Here is a 17,910-nt window from a genome sequence, read left to right as displayed (position 1 = left end):
ATCAACATTTCATAAAAGCTCTAATTTATAGAATAAATTACCATTATATTAAAACATTTATCAATACAAATAAGCACAAATGAAAACAAACAAATCAAAATTAAATTAAAACAATATTATTGAAATATTATATTAATATTTGCGAAGCTATTTACCACACAAATTAAGAGATTTTTTTCGCTGTGCGCAAATACGATACATAATATTCACGTTTACACCCACAGCTTGAGGCTGTGCCCAGCTTTTTTTAAAGGAGCAATTTGCTGCTGAATTTATGTGGTAATTACCACAACGGTCGCGCTGCAGCAAATTAAGTTTTGCCAGCTGGCAGCGAGGAGCACGACACGAGACATTTTGCTGGCCAACTAAGCGGATTACAACTTTATACTTGGCTCTCGGTCTGCCTTCCCTCATTTTCGCTATCCCCTGAATTTTCTGTTTTTCGGGCTTTTTGGTCTGCGGCGAAATTTGCCTTTTTACAATGCGATAAGCGGAATTTGGAAGCCAACGGAATAGCAAAAAAGTATGTGGGTGAAGGAGAAGCTCAACCGCAGTAGCAGTTTGATCACGTAGTGCCTTAAAGTTGAATTTGGCAAAGAGGAAAATGAAGAAGCGCTTGGCCGGACTGCAGCCTAATCGCATTTCTGCTGCCAATCAGAAGAATTAGTGCCGGGCCAAGTGAAAGCGTGAAAAGTGCGCTTATAAAGTGTTAAAAAAAAATAAAAAAAAAGCTGACCCATTCCTGACCATGCATGATATGATTTTCACGTTTCCCACCCAACGTTTATGGCCACAATCGAGTTACGAGCCAAATGAACTGCGGGCTCTCGCTTACATAACTGTCCACCACCCAACGAAGTCAAGTAAAAGTTTTGCTCGAGAAAATTATGATATGAAAATTACAAAATGAAGTCGGGTTTTATCTTCTCCGTCTGCGAATTGAACAATAAAAAGTTCAAAGTATTTTGATGATCCCTTTGAAAGGGAATTTCGTTATAAACCAATATGCCAGCAAAGCGGGAGCAGAAATGGCTTGACATTAAATTCAATGCGATTAGGTCAGACATACAAGCTGAGATATCTGAGTAAAGGGACAAGTGGCTGCAGAGGGGAGCGATTGAAACATCGAGAAACATATAGTATTGGGGCAAGAAGCCACTATTGATTGATAGCATTCGGAGCCATCCTCTGATGTGTGTGCACTTAAATTTGATATCCTTTGTGAGGAGAATAAATAGCTCTGCAGGACTCTGCCTCGAGTGCTGGCCCGGCCCCTACCCATAATATAGGTTCGTTAAGCTTTTTGCGCTTTGTCCTGTCTCCTGATCGTCCTGGTCCTTAATGCTCGGGCCCTCAGACTCGGAAAGGGGGGTAAACTCCATGTGACCCAAATAGGTTTCGTTTTAGGGCTTAATGGCATAATGACGGCAGCACTGCTGCAACATCAACAACAACACCCAGAATCTCGAGTCAAAGCAAACATGCGACCAAAAATTTGGAACAATTTCCCCGACGATTTTCCCTCCTTTCCTTTCGTCCTTCAATCGAGCACTTTAAAAAGTTGCCACAAAATGAAATTGAAAAGTCAATACAATGTAATTGTTGCCCCGCTCCCCAAAAAAAAATGTGTTGTCCTTTTGCCACAGCCAGCGACGATGTTCATTCAATTTGTTTGTAATTTTTTAACAATTTAACAGTTAAAAAACAAACCAAACAAGGAAAAAAGGCAAAAAAGGAGATGAAAAAGTCGAAAATAAACTTTTGCACCCAGAAAATACACAAAAATATGTGTATGTTTGTATTTAAACCGGTAAAGGGGCAAGATGGGGAGGAAAAGGGACAGCATGAAAATGGTGGTCCAAAGCAAATACAATTATGCGGAGCAACAACAACAAAACAACAGTGCTAAGCAAATACTCGCCACGCCCACCCAAAAACGCCCCCTTAAAAAGCCGCGTGCTTAGAATGTGTAATTCATTTGAAAGTTTCACAACCATTCTCGCGATGTTCTGTCGATAGAAATTAATTTAACTTTCGGCTCGGTCAGGGAGTGGACTGCCCCCCTCCCCCTGCCACCCACACCCCCTGTACATCATGCGGAAAAGGGTCAGCAAGGTCACGGCCCCGAGTGTTGGATGTGCATTTCGATCAATTAACATTTCCACAAGCGGCTTACAGGCTTCTTAATGCGATTAATGCATAAAATTCACTTAGCCAGAAACCCTTTAAAGGGCGGAATTTCTCCGATTTCAAAAGGAACATTCCAATGGACCTTTCCTACACGTTGAAACTAAGTAATATAAATAATCTGATTAGTAAATTGTCAATTGGCATTTTGAATGCTCAAAAACTATGGAGTCCAAAGATGTGGAGATAGACAAGTACCTTTTAAAATATTTGTAATTTTTTAAGATACAAAAACATAATTAAATAAAAGATAGGAACATTGCTTTTTAATATTCATTGAAAAGGCGGTCTACAAATTGCACTTACTGTTATGCAACAGACAAATTTACAATTTTATGAAAAAACGCTGGTCTTTCTCTCGGTGCACTAAATCTCCATTTGCGGCCGTCTGTTTGTCTGGCAAAAGTTTTAATTATAGTTGCAGGATCTGTTGTTGCATGGAATGCTCATATCCCCCAGCCAAGATGCTGTGTCGGAAATTGCAACTTGAAGCGGTTTTAGCTTAATTTGACTTGCACAGCACACAGACTCACACATGTATATATTCACACAGTCATATCCTTTATGCGTATGTATCAGAGCAGGGATAAGAGCCAAAACATTTTTGGCATAAACGCCCAGAACTGCCGAAACAATGAAGTACGACCAGTAGTGCCAGCTCGAAGAGGGTTGGCGTACTACGCAGAAAGCAAATGCATGCAACGCCGGGGCACATGCAATGCTTATGCAGCAGTAATAATAGTAGCCGTAATAACAGAATAACAACTGTGTTTGCAAATTTTTAAAAAAACGAGACTAGATGCTTTTTTAGACAGCATGCCAAGAGATTATTATGCAGAAACATCGAAAACAAAATATAAAATTTTACTAAAATATTTTTAATAATATTCATTTTTACAACTTTAGCTTTAAAATAACAATTCTATGATTACAAATACAATAGAGAAAGCATCGAAAAACGTTTTTAAATAAAGTCGAATTATGTACAAAATTTCCACTTTATTTTTACAATTTGTTCATGATTATAGATGATGATATAAAAAAGAATGCTTCAAACTAGTTTTCAGCCTAACATCCGCCAACGGATAAGTTTTATAAATTATAAAATATGAAACATAGAAAGCTGTAAAAAGTTTTTCCAGCTAAATTAAAAAAAAAAAACTTTTTTATTGAGACCACTTAAAATGTATAAATAAACTTCACCAAACCTAAACCCTAACGAGAGTGCAACGCCTGATTGTGCTACGGCTGTAAAAACAAGAAAATTCCACTCCGCATTCCTCCACATTTCCCCCATGTGGTTTTTACCCACAACGCACACACCAGTCATTCGGCTGAGAAACGGAGGAAAACCTTAACGGCAAAGCTGCATTTTGGTGAATTATTGATTTGTGGCTGTGGTGTAAGATAAAGAGCTGCGCCATCTGCTGCTGCAGCAGTCGAGCTAATTGAAGTGTAGCTCCAGTCCGAGAGCCAAATGAAAGTGCTTAAACGGCAAACATTTTTCGGACAGAGTTTCCGCCGGAGAGTTCTACGGATAGCAGCAATTATGCCATTGCAGGAGTCCAAATTGAATCTGCTCATTGCGATTCGGCCCCCTCTTCGCCATTTGCATAATCAGCTGGCGGAAAATGTTCATTGCATACGCACGGGGCCAGAGAGCAGAATGAATTTGTGGGCGCATATTACGCATACGCCTAGTTGGCGCAAATTGCCCCATTGGCTTCTGTTTTATCGCTGGCAAAAATTAAAATCTAAGCTCAAAGTTTTTCCTTGCCCTCTTCACAGTGTTTGTGTCTGCGGCTTTGTCCTAATCACATCACGTGCGGCTGTCTTGTCTCACATTACACACTTTCCTGTAGCTCTACACTCGACGAAAATGTGATAAGAAAATACAATAGTTTCAGGAGGTGCTTTAACGAATTCTGATTTAATTTGGTTGAAAAGAACAGGAAATGGTTTGAAAATTAAACTACTTTTTTCGGAATTTTAAGTTATATTTAAAGACATTTATTTAGCAAGGTACAAATTTAATTACGCAGAAATATTTAAAAATATTTTTGAAAGTACCTAGAAGTATGTTATAATTTATTAAAATTACGACAAAAACACCATGCTTAAGAGCATACTTTTACAAATACTTTTTAGTGGTTTTGAAACTGCTTTTTTGAATTAAATATCTTTTGTTTGCCAAGTGTAAGGGTAAACACACACACACACGCATGAATATGTGTATGCAACTAACTTTGTGGCCAAAATTACAGGCCATGTGCTGGGCTGAGCCGGGCTGTTGGTCTGGCGTTGTCTGCTTTTGGCATTTGTCGCAATTGCCGTTAACTGCCAGCGCGTGTTGCCTGCCAACGTTTCATTATCAAAGCCGAGTTTGCCACTAAGCACGTCGTAAACAATAAGCTGGTCCCCTCAGTTTTCGCTTTTGGCCCTGGTGGCCCACGCTTATTACTTTCGTCCCATTACGGGGACATGGTCACAGGACATGGAACATGGTAGGATGGAGCTTGGAGCAGGGACAACGGCCTCTGGACAGCTTTATGGCATGCATACGCATATGGATAAATACATATAAATTCTGCTTAAAATCGTTTAATATGCCGCATTGTCAGCTGGGCTCTGTGTGTGTGAGGAGAAGGCCCAAATAATTACCATTATAATTTCAATTTGCTGCTTCTTTTTGATGTTTGCGAGAAACGCCGGCGGACATAGAGCTACATTTTCCGCTCTACCCCTCTGGTTGTAATAAATTCCACGGTTTTGCGGAAATTCCAGATAAATTCATCTTGCCTTTGTCTAGCATGTTTTATGCCAGACTAGATTGTAGACATTTCTTATCTAATTTTAATTTCAGTGTAGTGCCTGCAATTGACATTTCACTCGCAACAGACTGCTAAGTGCTCGCACTCTAATTTAAATTAAACTAATTTGTAAATCTTAAACACACACACACAGAGAGAAGCAGAGAGGACTTTCTTTTGTGTGTCTATGTATCTGTTTGCCCTCCACATGCCCTTGTGTATATTTTTAACCCAAATCCATTAGAGAAGTTACTCAAGAATCCTTTAGATATTTATGTGCTGTGAGCGCTGTCTTAACCCCCAGCACACACACACACTTGCAGTGGCATCTGCAGATGCAGATACAGATACGTTCGCAGATACAGTTGCATTTTAAGATACAGATACAGATGCCAGTGCAGTTGCTTAGCTGAGAGATTCTGGGCGGGAGAACTGAGCACAGCAGAGGTCACATCAAGTAAATAGCAACGTCGTCGAGGCAAACAAATACGCAAACATTTCTAAGACTGCTAAGCTCATAACGAAATGCACTTACACTCGAGAACAAGCTCCCTACACACACACAAATATGTGTTGGGTGACCATAGTTCCCTCCTGGATTTTTCCGTGCTAAACATGCTAGCAGTGAGAAAAAATTTGTTTTTTTTTAAATTTGGTTATTACCATCTTCCACCAAAAAAAAATTCAATAGAACTAATTTAGTTCTATTTTAATTTAAAAAATTGTATATAAACTTGTTAAATATTCGAAAATGTATAGGATAATAATTTAAGAATAACGTCAATAAAAAAATGTGCTAACTTTGTATGAAATAATGTGGGTACCTTAAGTTTCCATTTTTCATTTTTCTCCGTGTATCAAATATCAAGTATACGCCAAGTGGGACGAGCGACAAGCGACCGTGGGAGCTCATCTTCCATTCGCGTTGACGTCCCGGGACAATGTCAATGAAACCGCGAGGCACGGTCGCCTTTCAGCTGGCTTAGCCACCGCTCAGCGGTATACTAATGCTTATGGTCCCCAATCGCAGGATCGGGATGAGATGGGAACGGGGATGGAGGCAGGGATCGGGATCGGAAAACTGCCCAAAAAGATGCTGAACGATTGTACAGCTGGCCAAAATGTAATTAACTGCATATTCCCTGGGAAATGAAGATATTCGGATGCGGGCAGCCGCCAGTGCTTGTCACTCAATTTCAGTGTGGCACCCGCATTCCACACACATCCTGGCGTGCAAACTTGCTTGCCTTCGTTCTGTCCTCCTTGCATCCATGCATCCTCGCCTCTGCCCTCATGTCCGCGCATATTAAAAGTTTAATGTAAATGTAATGAGTGCCAGCGCATGCAAATGAACAGTTTGGCTTTGGGCCCCCTGTGCCACGCCCCTCTGATCCGCTCACCACCTCACGCTTTTTATTGCTTTTGCGGTTGCAGCAGCAGCTGTGTGGCATCCATGTTGCTGCACTGCTAATGAGTTGAGTCACTTAAATACATTGAAAGCGCTGCAAAATTTAAAATACATTTAGCGGCGTTATTCGAAGGGGATTCTCCCACAAGCGCAAACCGTGATTTTAATAAAAAAGAGCTGCTACTAATTGTTCCATTAGGAATTTATTAAAAATTTATGGTTACCTTTATGTGAAAACCATTAGTGTGGATTGATTGCTTGGTTATGTAAAATAACTACTATTTAAACTAAACAACCCCCTGAAGTGTAATTAAGTACCTTTACAATAAATTAAATTCAGAAAATAATTGAAAATATACAGAAGAACTCGTTTAAAATTCCAAAATAATTTAATTGCCTTAATCGAACAATAAAAGATATGATAAAAATGGGATCAAAAATTTAATTCCTTAAAGATTTCATTAGGAATCTCCCTACACAGATCATTCACAACTTAGACTATCGTTTATTAAAACACCGGAAACATCTTGTGGAGTTTCTATCGCTATTGCTTGACCATCTGATGTTTCCGCCGTGAGAACTTCCACAATTTCGACAGCTTACACTCTTGTCAACTTGGGACGGCGAGCGTTAATTGAATTGGCTTCTTCTTCGGCGATGGTGTCACATCTGCTCCATTTGTTCCATTTGCTGTATAGATTCTGGGCCAGATGTTACACCTGGCCAGGCCTACACACATATATAGATTCGCATCGCATCGCTTACACGCACGTGCGCACAACTACATAGGCAGTGGCACCTTAATACGCATTCATGCATGCAAAACGCCGAGTACGAGTGCCTGGATGAGATCCCTAGCCATTTGGAAAGGGGGATGGGCATGAGTTTTGGGTAATGCGATGGTGGCAATGAGTCCCAATGAGTCGCAATGATGTCGGCGCCTCGCACAGTTTCTCAGTTTCCCCAGTTTCCTTTGCTGCCTCGCAAAAAAGGGGGTTTAATTAAATGAAGTCGTTTGCATTAATGTCGTCATTACGCATTTGCCCATGGAGCTCTTTGGCCGAACGAAACAAAAAAAAAAAGAAATGAGGGCAAGATGCACAAAATTCATTACTTAAATGGAGAGCAGGTGCCTGGCCTTTGTTGTCTGCTGAGGAGCGTAAGCTTTGGATTCGTATACCCATCGCCAGACATTATGAACGCCATCCTACGAAATGAGGAAACCAGGGGAGAGCTCTTCGCACCCAAATTCAATTCTCGCTCGCATCAAACGTTTCCATTCACTCTGGCCAGCCAGTATCGAATTTCCCACTTTCATTTCACAGCTCTGGAAAATCAGGTTTTAAGTGCTTCATTGGCTCTTTTTTGAGGTTAGAGGGGCTGCCATGTCAATTAAAGCCATGGACGCGGCACTCGTCCGAGCTTTGTGCCAATTAGGAGTGGACAAGGACTGTTGGCAGGATATCTGGCAGGTGCCAGTGGTAACCGAGCTGTCCATGTCACTAATCTAACGCAAGTGCTACCCTAGAAATGCCTTTTCCAACCGAATTTTAAACGGGAAAGTCTCTGAAAAACATTGCCACATTTATTATTCAATCCAAATACAAAGTACTTTCACTAATTTTTTAAAAATCATCAAGTCTTTTAGTTTTTAAATCTGTAGTTCAAATAATTTAGCGTTCTATGACTGCTTCAACTGACCTGAGCAACAGGAAGTTCAATAGGAATATGACGAATGGTGCCGGCCTAATGCTGCTGGTTAAGCCAAAGGCCGTTTCTCTGATCCACTGAACATTGCTGTACACGTCCGTATAGACGGATGGTTTATTATTGCAGCCGCAGCCAATCGGATAGGCGACTATGCCGACAATCACCCTTCCATCAATTAGGGGGGATCCGATGTCGCCGCTGCAGGGATCACCGTCCATGGTCAAATTATACTTCCCGGCACACATCATTCCAACCCTGTAGTGTCGGAAATGCGCTTTACACACCTCGTTATCCAGGAGGGACACTTCCAATTGATATATTCTCACCGCCAAAGGTCCACCCTAGAGCAATGAAAAGGAAAAAAAACAAGAGAGAACGCTATATTGGAGTAACTCGACTATCAAGTACCTGTTACTCAGCTGAATGAGAGGGATTGAAATATGCAAGCAGCAAAGCTTGAATTTGGCGCTATGTAGCAAAAAAGGACTTATTTTAAAATTTTCTTTTACATAGGTATTAATAAACACAACAAAATGGCATTTACAATTTTACAAAATCTGTAAAGATGTAACTTGTATAGTTTCTAAGATCTCATCGTTAATACGGACAAACGGACAGTTTTCCTGATCAAGAATAAATTGCTACTTCTAACATACTTTGCAATTAATACAATATATCTTTTTTACTCTACGAGTAACGGGTATAAATATGGAATACGTTACAGCGTTGGTTGTTTACCCTGTACAATCTTCCCCAGCCGAGAACCGAGTGATTAAAGCCGGCTTTCGGTGATGCACTTGGGAGATGAAGGAATCCAATTCGTGGGTGGTTCAGGGGCATTTTCTCCTGAAGTTGCATTAGCGCCATGTTCCAGGTGTTGTACATAGTGAAGTTCTTTGGAACGAAGATCTTCTCCACAGGAGTGCAGATAGTTTTGCCAACGATATATCGCAATCGATGCGGGGATCCGGCCACCACCAATAGCCATCGGGCCTTGTACATAATCTTGGTTTGGCTATAGGGTTAGGGGGACTAGGATAAGAGATTCTCGGTCTCCGATAACGAGGTAACTACGCTACCTACCCCATGACACAGTGGGCGGCGGTTATCACCCAGCGCGGAGATAAGAGACCACCCCCACAATAGTGATTGTCGCCAAAATACTTGTTCGGCGTTCTCGATCTGATGGAGACCACGTATTTGGCCAGCTCGACGGTCTCGTCCCCGAAAAACTCGGGCGAGGATATACGCTTCATCCGATGCGCTCCACTACAGATCAGCATCATCAATACTAATATGGCTACATTATGGCCTTTCACCGCCATATAAAAGTGGAAATTTATAAAATTTAAATACTCTTATCAAATTTTAGATAAATGTTGATGGATACCGATAAGGTATGGTGTTTATGTGGTTATGCGAGCTGAGTGATTTATTCGTCAGCAAACCAAGAGGAAAATAAAATGTTCGAAATGTCATTCTTTAAATGGTATTTGCTATTCCATATTATTATTTTAAATACATTTGTATCCCCCATATTTTGTTTTATGTGCTATGATAATGATTCTTCTTCTCCTGGAGGCGTTTGAAGTTGGATTTTGCCTAATGTTTTTATGGCTCGACTTCCTTCTTGTGTCGTTTAAGTTTCCATTTCCACTTTGAGCCGCGCTTTGATCCACCCTACCGCACCACCCCTTTTCCTTTTCCTTTTCGTTTCGTTTCTCGGCCGCGTGTTTGTGTAGGGCTCAAGTGTGTTTAAGTAAAGTTTGCTCGCCAACTTTTGTCAAAGTATTTTGTGCTCTCAAATATTTTCATTTGCCAAGGCAGCTGCACCAAATAATTGAGGTTTAGTTTTTGTCCGAAATTCCCCCGAATGCCGCCTTTCCCTCAGGTTTTTTCTTTGCTTGTTGGGGACATCGGTTTGGTTTGGTTTCGCTGGGCAGGGAAAAAGCAACCGAAGCCGAACCAACTTGTGATGATTTGCGGCAAGCAAATTTATTGACAATTCATGGCTCGTGGTTATGGCCAGGAACCCAAACCCAGAAGTGTCTCGCTGTGTGAGTGAGGCCGTTCAAGCGTTTTGTTGAACTTTTGCGCAAGTTTGTCGCAAGTTTCCGTTTCCGGCTGGCAGGCCATGACAAAGTGCCGCACATTAAGCTGAAGATTTTTCATTTTTCTTCGCTCTATCTCACTCAGCCGCTTTTCCTTTGCCTTGCCCTTCTCTTTTTCCTTTTCCCTGTTTTTGTTATCACCGAGGCCGCAGCCAAGACAAACCAAAAAGCGCAAAAGTTTAAATTAATGACACTCAACTATTAGCAAAATTAAATAGTGCCAAGATTATGTCTGCAAACTTGGAATGCGGTCAGGGACAAGGATGGGTTTCCACCCTCCTCCTCCTCTCTCCCTCTCTCTCTCTCATTGTGTATAAATATATATGTATGCGACTTGGGCCAGGAAACGGCCCAATTTGCGGTGACAGCGCCTGAAAGTGGGCAACAGGCTTGTAAATTGCCAATGACGCAATTCTCGTGCATTGACGTTGTTTGCGTGTAGGTCCGAAACTTTTACTAGACATTGAAATGCACTCTGGCAAACAAAGTTTGTGCGAAACAACTAAGATCAAACAAGTGTGCCGGCTTCAATCAAGTTTCGATCTAAAGATTGTCCATTACATTGACTTTAACCATTTAAGGACACTCAGAAATTAAATTTGGCTTAAATGCAATTAAAATTTCCCATAAATTCAAGTTAGAAATAAATTAGCGACACCCACATTTCCTCTTTAAACAGAAGGATTCCTTCAGTAAAAGTCCGTTGCAACAATTAGGAATATCCTTTTACAAGCCACTTTCCGGTTTGCAGTTCAAATGGCAGACAACTCACTTGTGAAATTTAATAACAGCTTAGTAAATCATAAATTGTTAGATTTACCTTTCGGCTCCACAGTTTATTGTTCTCTATTTTGTAACATAATACACTTACATTTTACCCTAAACATCGCTTCCGTAAGAGGATTAAAAGTAGTGTATTAGCTTGAAAAACTTTACGTGTAGTGAGAGCTCAGGAATTTATTAATAATGCATTCGGAGCTAAATAACATTTATTTTTCCGGCTCGCCAACCGCAAAAGTATCTCAACGAAGGGCGTGGATGACATGGAATTAGTTAATAAATAAACGCGGTCAAGTTGATTTGTATGTTGCCATTAAGCGCGAATTAATTAGAAATTATTGCCCGGCGAGGAAAGTGGAAATTCATGTTAGAGGAGCCCAGAAGGTGAGAAAAGGAAGGGAGCAGGGGAAATGGAAATGGCAGGTGGGCCAAAGTAATTGACAATTTTTGCATTTCACTGGCGACAGAACGCGAGGCGATAGACACTCCTCCACTCGTGGGCCATCTATTCAGCATCATTGTTTGGTGGCCTAATTGAATTACGCTGGCCAGAAGCTGAGCAATAATTAAAAGCGGTCTGCCAATAATCAATGGCCAGGCACTCAGCTGGAGTCAGGTATCCTTGTCTCGCAGTATCCTTGTATCTTTGTATCCTGGAGGTGGAAGAGGGGGAGAGCAGCAGGCGGAGGTCGTAATAGAAATAAATTGGCGCCGCACGCAGTTCGCTGGCGACATCGCCGATACAGATACAGATACAAATATCTAGAAGCCAACCGTCCTGGCCACTGTCTGGCCATTCGGCTGTCAAGTGGCACTTGAGCCAGTCTTTTGGCCAGGAGCTTGTGGGCCAATCTGTTTCGAGTCCAGAGTGCAGACCCCTTGCGTGTGGCAGCTCATGAATTTCGAAGTGCCAGTTGCCAGGCAGCTGGTTAAAAGTAATGAAGCTCCTTCAGCGTGTGTGCCTTCCTCAACGTCTTCATATCACTTTATTTCTTTTTTTGTGTTGCATGCTCTATTTAGGCGCACGTAATTAAATCCAACTTTATTAGCACATTTCTGGGTACTCGAATCGTTGATAGAGCAACTTTGGTGCGAAGGTAACTCAGTCATCACCTTACATCCGAAAGTTAATTTTTGCATGCAAGTAGTACACAGAGAAAATTGTTCTCTCATAAAAATAATTATAGCATTATTTTTGCGTTTCTAAATTTATGAAATTTAGAACAACTTTTAGACATCTTAAGTATTATTTTTCCAGATTAATTTTAAATACTTTAAATATAAGAACCTGTTACTTAGTACACCACTTTTTCTCTGTGTACAAGTCAAGTCCTGGTAAGAGTTAATTAATTAGAGACCCAAATTCCTACAAGTCCTTGCTATACGATTACCCGTGCTCTTATAAATCTCGTTGTTGTTCCTTGTTGAATGCTGTTGCTATCTAATAACGTTATTGCAGTTGAGTTGTTGTTAAAGACCAACACTTTCGACACCACCACCACCAACCAGCAAACCACCTGTAGCCACCAAAAAAAAAACCACCACCAAACCACCAAAACCAATCCTATCTCACTCGTTCTTATTGTGATTTATTCGCTCATTTCTGTGTGTGTGTCTGTGCCTTAAAACCCCATCCACTCGCTCTAGAAAAAATAAAAAAGAAAAAATGTTATTAATGCAGAATTTGCAATTAATTAAACTCTATACTCTTGATCACATTTCTCGTGCTCTTTCCATTCGAACATAAATCAATGCGAAACCAATTGCAAATTAATCGACGAAAATCAAACAACAAAAACCGGCAAACAATTGCAGCTGCCACACCCAGTTTGAGGCGTGCAACGGCCATAGATGGCGATGCAGATGCAGATGCAGATGGCAATGACAACGAAAACCATGTCGATGGTTATGGCGATGCCAACGATGATGATGATGCTGATGGCGACGATGATGAACGATGGCTGAGGGCTGCGGCTCAGAAGGCTCAAACTCAGGCTTATGCCGCTCACAATGACAGGCTGCAGACCAAAACAACAGTAGCCATACGTCAAAACAACAGATGCAACAATAGCAATAGCAAAAGCAACTACAGTGCAACAACAGCAGGAACATCTCAGTCAAATATTGGCCAAGGATTAGCGCCAAGGGCCAGCTTTCCGGAGATAATGCAGCCACGCCTCTCGCTCAACGGGCTGCTCAACCCCTCGCTGATGCCCTCGCCCCGCCCCCTCTATCGGGATCACAGCTCGAGGTCAATCAACCCACTGACCGCCTATGAGCAGCAGATGGCCGAGCTGGATGGCAGCTTCTATGCGAGCAACGCCGGATATTTGGGCGCCGGAATGGGCGGAAGTGCGGGCGGTGGAACCACCTGTACTAATCTCACGGTGGGCGGTGGTTCGACTGGACTTTCAGCGGGTGGCAGCGGTGCAAAGGCGGGTGGTGCTGGTGGTGGTGGAATGGCATCGCAAGGGGGCGGCGGAGGTGGTGGTGGTGGTGGTGCCGCCATTCACACAACCGAACTCTCGATCACACCCACAATGGCCGGCGATGAGCAGTTCATCGATCTGGGGAGCCTGCGTCGCTTCTCGATCGATCGCCAGAGCTTTCTCGGTAAGGCCACGTGATCCCAGCTCCCTTAAAGTAAAAGCACAAATATTTCAACAGTTAACAGCAATTTTGTGGCAGAAAAAGGAAGATCTATTAACACATTTGTACATTTTTTTAATATTTTATTAAATGTCCGATACCAAATATTTTATTCCTGGTTGTATTAAAAAATGCTCTTAACAGACTTCAAATTAAACTGGACAAAATTGTTGTGATTTTTTAAAGAACTGAATCAAACCATTCGAAAATTCACACTTTGATTTATCCCCACAGATTGACACACCCAACTGATCAATAAAATGTTCTTCTATCTCCAAACACCTTAAAATAAACCTTAATATTTATAACTCTTTATTTCGTTCTTACCCACAGATCTAGGACCAAAGTTTGGCATGACCCAGCCGAAATTCGGGCAGAGTGTCTCGCAACAAGGTTTCTTCACTTCGCACGACAGCCTGGCCACACCATGCGCCTCCAGGGCCTCCAACTCGCACATGGCCACCGTAAGCACTGCCTCCGAAATGGATCTTCTGCACAACAAGCAACGCAACAAGTCGCGGGGTCGCCTGAAAGCGGCTGCCAGCGGCGATCAGCCGCTCCTGGGCACCTGGAATCGATCCACCGGCCGCGGCTCGCAGGATAACACACTGGCCGGCGGCGGAGCCACCAGCTTGGCCATGGGCGGCCACAACCAGTACGGTGGCAACTACTGCAACGGCACAGATCGGTGGGTATTGCATTCTCTATGTAGCAAATAATCACATTTGACTCGATATCAATCAATGGAAATCAATATCTTAAATAGGTTTTGAATGATCGAATGATTTGGGATTTGTTAACCTATTAGGATTGGAATTTCATGATCTTACCCATGATAAACATTGTCAATTCTATGACTTCCTTCTTTAAATTCTTAATAATTTACATCCAGCAAATAAACTTAATTTTAATTTATCCTATTTATACCCGTTACTCGTAGAGTAAAAGGGTATATTGTATTCGTGCAAAAGTATGTAACAGCTAGAAGGAGGCGTTTCCGACCCCATAAAGTATATCTAGCCATGTCCGTCTGTCCGTCTGTATGAACGCTGAGATCTCGGAAACTACAAAAGCTAGAAGGTTGAGATTTTCAACACATATTCTTGGGCTTCCTACGCAGCGCAAGTTTATTTCAGCCGAGCGCCACGCCCCCTCTAACGCCCACAATCGCTCACTAACAATTTTAAAATGTGCCTGGCGCCCACACCTTTAAAGATTTCCGAGAAGCATAAATGCAATTTTTTTGTGTATATTTATACCTATCGAAATGTAGAAGACATTTTTCAAATCGGACCATTCGTTAAAAAGTTATACGCAATCAAAAAATGTTATATATTCATCTCCCTCGCACTCCCTTTAGCCTAGTGACGGTATTAGATAGTATTAGATAGTCGGGACAACAACCCGACTATAACGGTTTCTCTTGTTTTATAATCAAATGTTAGCTATTTTTAAGACAGTTAAAATCACTTAGCTTTATAATTGAACTTCTAAATATCACCAGGTTTTAACCCGATTTCTATCCCCTTCCCTTAGCTACCCGCGCTCCCGATCGCAGCAGCAGGGGCACCACAATGCCGCCCAGCAGGCGCATCACCCCTACCAGCTGCAACACTCGGCCTCCACGGTGTCGCACCACCCGCACGCACACGGTCCACCCTCGCAGGGCGGAGGGCCTGGTGGTCCGGGACCTCCCCATGGCGGCGGCCATCCGCATCACACGCACCACGGTGGCGCCGGCGGCGGAGGCGGTGGCGGGCCAGGATCGCACGGCGGGCAGCCGCACCACCAGAAGCCACGGCGAACGGCCTCGCAAAGGATTCGAGCGGCGACGGCGGCCCGGAAGCTGCACTTCGTCTTCGATCCGGCGGGGCGACTGTGCTACTACTGGTCCATGGTCGTGTCCATGGCCTTCCTGTACAACTTCTGGGTGATAATCTACCGCTTCGCCTTCCAGGAGATCAACCGGCGCACGATCGCCATCTGGTTCTGCCTGGACTACCTGTCCGACTTCCTGTATCTGATCGATATACTGTTCCACTTTCGCACCGGCTACCTGGAGGACGGGGTGCTGCAGACGGACGCCCTGAAGCTGCGCACCCACTACATGAACTCGACGATCTTCTACATCGACTGCCTGTGCCTGCTGCCGCTGGACTTCCTCTATCTGTCCATCGGCTTCAACTCGATCCTGCGCAGCTTCCGGCTGGTGAAGATCTACCGCTTCTGGGCCTTCATGGATCGCACCGAGCGGCACACGAACTACCCAAATCTGTTCCGGAGCACGGCCCTCATCCACTACCTGCTTGTGATATTCCATTGGAACGGCTGTCTCTACCACATCATCCACAAGAACAATGGATTTGGATCGCGCAACTGGGTCTACCACGACTCGGAGTCGGCGGACGTGGTCAAGCAGTATCTGCAGAGCTACTACTGGTGCACCCTGGCCCTGACCACCATCGGGGATCTGCCCAAGCCGCGGTCCAAGGGGGAGTACGTCTTCGTGATCCTGCAGCTGCTCTTCGGCCTCATGCTCTTTGCCACGGTCTTGGGACACGTGGCCAACATTGTGACGTCAGTGAGTGCAGCCCGAAAGGAATTTCAAGGTGAGTGCGATTTCAAATAATATCTAATGCAATCACATTTCGGTTGAAAATTTGTGCGTGAACCGCTAATAGTATATTGTGCGTGTTACGGCAGAGCACAGGCAGAGAAAAATTGAATGAAGTGTAGGACCACCATTTTATGACACTCTTATCTCATATTTCATCCACCGAAAATCAAAACATTATACATAAAACCATTCAAAAATTAAAATTCCTGATAAAATCCTAAATATATTACAACTTTTAATGCAACGGAAACAATTGTGCCGCAAAACAAGAAGGATTTCCTCAACAATAACCAATATAATATAACTTCCTATTTTATTCAAGGAAAATCAAGCCATTATTCATAATGTGTTAAGCAGACCATTCATAGATTCAAATTTTCTATAAAATCCTTAAATAAATTACGACCCTCTATGCAATGGAAACAAGGATTTGCTCAACAATATGCATAGCATATAAACATTCAATGCCCTGAATACTATGCCAAGTACTTAGCCTGATTAATTGCTGTTTTTGTTGTGTGCAAAGAAAGGAAAAATCTCTGATTGATGTTTTACTATTTAAAGTCCCCGCTTAGAAATCTTCAGTACTATTCTAGCGCAATAAATTGGCATATAAATAAAGCTGACAGGAAAAGCTTGGAAAATATTAAAAATTCCACCCAGCTTATCACCGGAATTCCAGCTCTGGACTTTCCCCTGCGCCAAACCCATATTAATGCAAATAAGAAAAGTGAACGTCGACAATAGAGGCGAAGGTATTTGCCAGCGAATTGACAAAAACTGACCAAACTTGTTGCTTGTAGTTGTCCTGACAACTGAACGAGGACCTTGCAGGATATGAATGTGGACGAGGAAGAAAGGCAACGGGACAACAATGGGCAAATGCCCTCGTACTTATCCTTAAGCTGCGTTGTCTGAAAAGGGGAATGTATATGATTGTGCGGGTTGGAAGCTGTGCCATCTAGGCCAATTTTATGCAAAATATTGAAATCTGGCGCTGCTATGGCAATGAGATGATGCGATGTCCTGGTCGGAGAGCCCGTAATGCCCGTTGTGGCATACAAAGAGCTCTCGAAGGAGCCGAAGGACTCGTGGAGGCATCTCTCGTAGGCTCAGTTGGGCGTATGGCCATTAGCTAAATGAACTCGTTTACTCGGCCGGGCCATAAATAACTGGACGAAATGCAAGAGCAATCCAAGTCAGCTAAGTGGAAAATGCCAAGTGAAAGGCATGGAAGGACTGGCCTAGGACTACACTGAAAAAATGTCTTTGTAATTGTGTGTACAATTCTAGTTGCCTTTCAAAGTGTTTTTCTGAGACACAAGACCACAATTAAAATTAAATGTTAAATTGCTTTTTTTTCAAATACGATTTCCAGCCACAAATGATTAATTAAAAAGTGTTTTAAAAAAATCAAAATTAGCTTTAATCCTAATCCTAATTTCGGTTTTACTAAAGAGTCAAAATCTGCCAAGTGGGCCACCCCTGTTCCGAAGGTCCGATTTTCATCGAACTTTTTTACTTTTCCGGTTTACAACGAAAATATAAGAACTTCATTTGAACGGTTTTGCGAAATTTTGAGTTTTACCGGAGTTATAGGGGTCAAAACATGGCATTTTTGTCACTTTTTCGAAAAAG

At 42.5% G+C, this 17,910-nt stretch overlaps 2 protein-coding genes across 6 annotated transcripts in view; one reads left to right on the top strand and one right to left on the bottom strand.

Annotated features, from left to right (window-relative positions):
- Positions 1 to 17,910, top strand: part of LOC108062252 (cyclic nucleotide-gated channel rod photoreceptor subunit alpha) — a 68,419-nt gene that overhangs the window by 31,612 nt on the left and 18,897 nt on the right. For all 5 annotated transcript variants that reach the window (XM_070214022.1, XM_070214020.1, XM_070214021.1 and 2 more), the window contains 2 exons: positions 13,989 to 14,343; positions 15,192 to 16,264. In XM_070214022.1, the coding sequence (XP_070070123.1) occupies positions 14,009 to 14,343; positions 15,192 to 16,264 (1,408 nt within the window). In that variant the 5' untranslated portion in view covers positions 13,989 to 14,008. The remainder of the gene's footprint in view (positions 1 to 13,988; positions 14,344 to 15,191; positions 16,265 to 17,910) is intronic.
- LOC108062253 (trypsin) lies at positions 7,971 to 9,543 on the bottom strand. Its single transcript, XM_017148842.3, has 3 exons — positions 9,199 to 9,543; positions 8,854 to 9,130; positions 7,971 to 8,456 (listed from the first exon to the last, which is right to left on the bottom strand). The coding sequence occupies exons 1-3, from the start codon at positions 9,438 to 9,440 to the stop codon at positions 8,079 to 8,081; spliced, it is 897 nt and encodes a 298-aa protein (XP_017004331.2). The 5' UTR covers positions 9,441 to 9,543; the 3' UTR covers positions 7,971 to 8,078.

This window comes from Drosophila takahashii, chromosome 2R (assembly GCF_030179915.1).
Source record: "Drosophila takahashii strain IR98-3 E-12201 chromosome 2R, DtakHiC1v2, whole genome shotgun sequence".
Taxonomy (NCBI): domain Eukaryota; kingdom Metazoa; phylum Arthropoda; class Insecta; order Diptera; family Drosophilidae; genus Drosophila; species Drosophila takahashii.
The sequence above is the reverse complement of the archived record's forward strand: the minus strand, read 5'-3'. Positions and strand labels throughout refer to the sequence as shown.

Bases quoted from the DNA above. Each gene is read 5' to 3' on its own strand.
- LOC108062253 (XM_017148842.3), bottom strand. From the start codon at position 9,440: ATGGCGGTGAAAGGCCATAATGTAGCCATATTAGTATTGATGATGCTG. The intron at 9,131-9,198 runs GTAGGTAGCGTA...CTAACCCTATAG, and splicing joins GCCGCCCACTGTGTCATGGG to CCAAACCAAGATTATGTACA. The intron at 8,457-8,853 runs GTAAACAACCAA...TCATTGCTCTAG, and splicing joins GCTGGGGAAGATTGTACAGG to GGTGGACCTTTGGCGGTGAG.